At 38.6% G+C, this 3,921-nt stretch overlaps 1 protein-coding gene across 1 annotated transcript; it reads left to right on the top strand.

Moving 5' to 3' along the window:
- Window positions 1-3,033: 3,033 nt before the first annotated feature.
- Window positions 3,034-3,459, top strand: LOC138355852 (uncharacterized). Its single transcript, XM_069311393.1, has one exon. The coding sequence runs from the start codon at window positions 3,034-3,036 to the stop codon at window positions 3,457-3,459; it is 426 nt and encodes a 141-aa protein (XP_069167494.1).
- The last annotated feature ends 462 nt before the right edge of the window (window positions 3,460-3,921 follow it).

Here is a 3,921-nt window from a genome sequence, read left to right as displayed (position 1 = left end):
TGATTATACAGGATAGTTGTATAAACTGCTGTCTTCTAGTATAACCAGGCGTCGTACGTCACCAGACACACGATTTCTGAACTGCTGAAACTATTCCTGATCCATAGATACCCAAGACGATGTACTTAGTGTCCTCAGATATAGGCGTATACAAATGCTCATGTAAACATCTTTGCTCAGCACAACAGCCATGGGTGCAGGTCAAGCTGAGAGAACACTTTCTCTCACCCTTGTCATTGAATCTAACTTGATTTATATTGTTGGAAAAAACATGAGTATCCTGTTTATCAATTTTACGGCTACGTAATAAAGAAATAATCGATTTTGTAATTTTTTCCACTTAGTTCGTTGGATTCAAAAGTAATTTGGTGTGAATTTCGATCTTTGGACACAATCGTTTCTATTCCAAATGTCTTTCTGCGATAAGAGCCTCGTCAAGACACTATCTGAAGACCAATTTCTGCCCCAAGAGATACATATTTGGCAGGACCGTAAGGAATTCCTCTGGGCCCTCATTCTCCAGCAGTCATGTGATAATAAGAATGATACTGTGCAAGACGTGAGATAACCCGCAGGTGGCCTGCCTCAGGTATGTTACTGCACATGACCTGACGAGGCCAGAAAATACTCCCTCACTCTATTATGACCCATCCACTTGAACTGCTGGACATAGTAACGGCCTTGCTAGCTGAATGGTCGGCGTTTAATTCCATGTGGACCAAGCGGTTGGGCGTTGGGCACCGTTCCAATTATAGTCCTCATAATCCAGATCCATGTCCACATATCCCTCAAACGTGCAACATAGTCGTACTGGCATAGTGATTTCTCCTCATAATTATCGTGCCTTCCCCCTCGTCAAATTATATGTATCTCATGAACAAAAGTTTACGTATCTCGAATCAAAATCAGCGACAGCGAAGATTTTTTTCCTTCCTTGTAGAGACGTTTCGTCGTCCTTCTTGCTAGATTCAGGCTTCAGTTTTCCCTCTTTAAGCACAGAAAAGTGTTGGATGGTTTTACTGTCGATTATCTCATAGGCCTCCAACAATTAATATTTGAAGAATTAACTGTGCCTTTTCCCACCACCTTCCAGTGCTTCACTTTCACTGCTTTGCATAAATGCAATAAAAATCCTTACTTTAAAAATCTTGAAAATACGTTTTAAGACAGTTGCCACGTACTTATACGCATATGCTCATAACAAGTAATGAAAGAAGGCCGTGAATAAGAGCAGAGGTTCATCTAGAGAAGCCTCGAGGAGGTTGCATACAATCTTAGCACCCAAAGAAATTCCCAGAAAAGGAGGACGCTGGGATATATGCAAAATGTAGAATACACAAGAGAATTCAAAACTTGCTATGCTCCACTCGCCTTTCTCGGGTTGTAAAATAATTCAGGTTTTGCATTAACATAAAATAAAGAATACTTGAATATTTTATATACTTTCTATGCCACTGAAAACACTGACCAAGATATGTTTATGTAAGGTAAACAGTGCATGAAAATTCAGTGCCAGACATTTGTGAGTTGGTTTATGCAGCTACAGTAGTGTGATACATTCAAATAGCTACAGCTGGTCAAACACACCCATGTACCTTCACCAGGTGAGACACATTACAGTAGATACATCAGAATATTCATGTTCATGTAGATTCAGCAAGTGAGACACATTCATATAGCTGCATCAGATGATGTACATTCCTGCAGCTACACCAAGGTATTTACGTTCTAGCATCTACAGCAGGATATGTATGTATATATATATATATATATATATATATATATATATATATATATATATATATATATACATATATATCATTGAAACTACAGCAGGCATGATCAGTCCTCTAGTTACGGTAGATGGGTCACATTCCTACAACTACATTAGGTAAGATACATTATTGTGTCTATAGCAGGAGTAGAAGTGAACCGAACAGGTAATATTGATAATTTTCCTCTTGATAATTTCAATTTCGAACCTCTTGATAATTTCAATAGTTCACCACCAATCTCAGTGCGGTCTGGGGCCAGCTTTCCCTGGAGAATGCCTGGTATATGAGACCAGTTTTGACTTGATAAACGTCCAGGATTATTCGTTTTTCTAAGTTATTGTGACATTCTTTTATGAGACTGTCTTCATTGCACACAGGATTACTTAGCCATCATACGCAGGTTGATCCGGTAATTCCACAGGAAATTTTTCAAACTTCTGCCGTTTTCTCTGCTATTTGTTTACATATGTTGGCCGGAGGTTGAAGATTCGTGGGACTGTGATGTTGACATTGTACATGCCTGTTGAACCCCAACTTTCCACTGGATATCTGTAACACTTACTACGCTATCTCCCTCTCAATTTAACTGGAATTTCATTTTGCTGGTTTGTTGCCTGTCCTTCCAGTATTTTCTGTTGGTGAGATACCAACATAAGAATCTTGTCTACTCTTGCTCTTGTCTACATAAGAATTATTACAATTTGAATGCTTTCAGGCGGTCTCAGTAGTTCATTTGTTTCAGTGATTATATGCAGGCTGTAAAAGATTTCAGAATATTATCTACGCTGAAATCATGCAAGATCCTCTTGCATCTCACCAATTGCCAATTTATCGTATAGACGAATTTGTTTTACTAGATTACTATTATACAGTGATTGCATAGTCGGTCATCTGGTATTCAATTTTATATTCAACTTAAAATCTGAAATTCTGCACATTTTGGAGTTTTTAAGAGTCCAATGATAAGATTTTCTGTGAAAATAGCATCTCCAGTTAGCATTCATTAGGGACCGGCACCGTCTGGCCAATCAAATTGATCCAACAGTCTAATGGTGCGTGGTATCGTATTGTCCCTGGAAACTGTGTGAAAATGAACAATTTGATTGTTCGAGGACCCAGCATAGCATAGAATAACAACATATTAAAGAGTTTACTGCCAGATCTGGGATCACCTTGCTATGTTATGACCTTGATAGATCTTGGATAGTCTCCTATGTATGTGATGGTCCTGATAGATCTGTGATCACTGGGTCATGTGATGATCCCGACGGACCTAAGATCACTGGATCATGTGATGATCCCGACAGACCTTAGATCACTAGATCATGTGATGATCCCGACGGACCTAAGATCACTAGATCATGTGATGATCCCGACAGACCTTAGATCACTAGATCATGTGATGATCCCGACAGACCTTAGATCACTAGATCATGTGATGATCCCGACGGACCTAAGATCACTAGATCATGTGATGATCCCGACGGACCTAAGATCACTAGATCATGTGATGATCCCGACGGACCTAAGATCACTAGATCATGAGATTATCCAGACAGACCTAAGATCACTGGATCATGTGATGATCCCGACGGACCTAAGATCACTGGATCATGTGATGATCCAGACAGACCTAAGATCACCGAGTAATAACATGATCCTTACAGATTGGAGGCGAAATTAACACAGTTTATAAGAGCTGTAAGCAATATAGATTAACATTGCGATGTTTGTTCTCAAAGGTATTTTAGAGTAAGTAAAATGCACTTATTATAAATAGAACGACCCAAAATTATTACTACTACATGAAATATACAAAACCTTGAGTTTAAAGAGAGGCAATGAGAACACTCACTAATTAATTTTTAATGTACAATGTTTAATGTGATTCAATAGAAGCCATTAATATATAATATTCTTAAGTAGACCATTATCCCAAGGTCTCGGGGTACTGTATCCTTATCGCTTTACACTGTCGATGTGTCGGTCGCTTACAAATTTTATTAAAGATAGTTAATCTATAAAGTGCTTGGTATGCAGATCCTTCATGGCACTATGAACTTGGAAGCCAATTTTAACTTATTTGTTTAAGATTGATGGTTGGTGCAGTAATATATTATTCCTTCGAGGATTAGGTTCTGAGCAC

This window comes from Procambarus clarkii, chromosome 69 (assembly GCF_040958095.1).
Source record: "Procambarus clarkii isolate CNS0578487 chromosome 69, FALCON_Pclarkii_2.0, whole genome shotgun sequence".
Taxonomy (NCBI): Eukaryota; Metazoa; Arthropoda; class Malacostraca; order Decapoda; family Cambaridae; genus Procambarus; species Procambarus clarkii.
The sequence above is the reverse complement of the archived record's forward strand: the minus strand, read 5'-3'. Positions and strand labels throughout refer to the sequence as shown.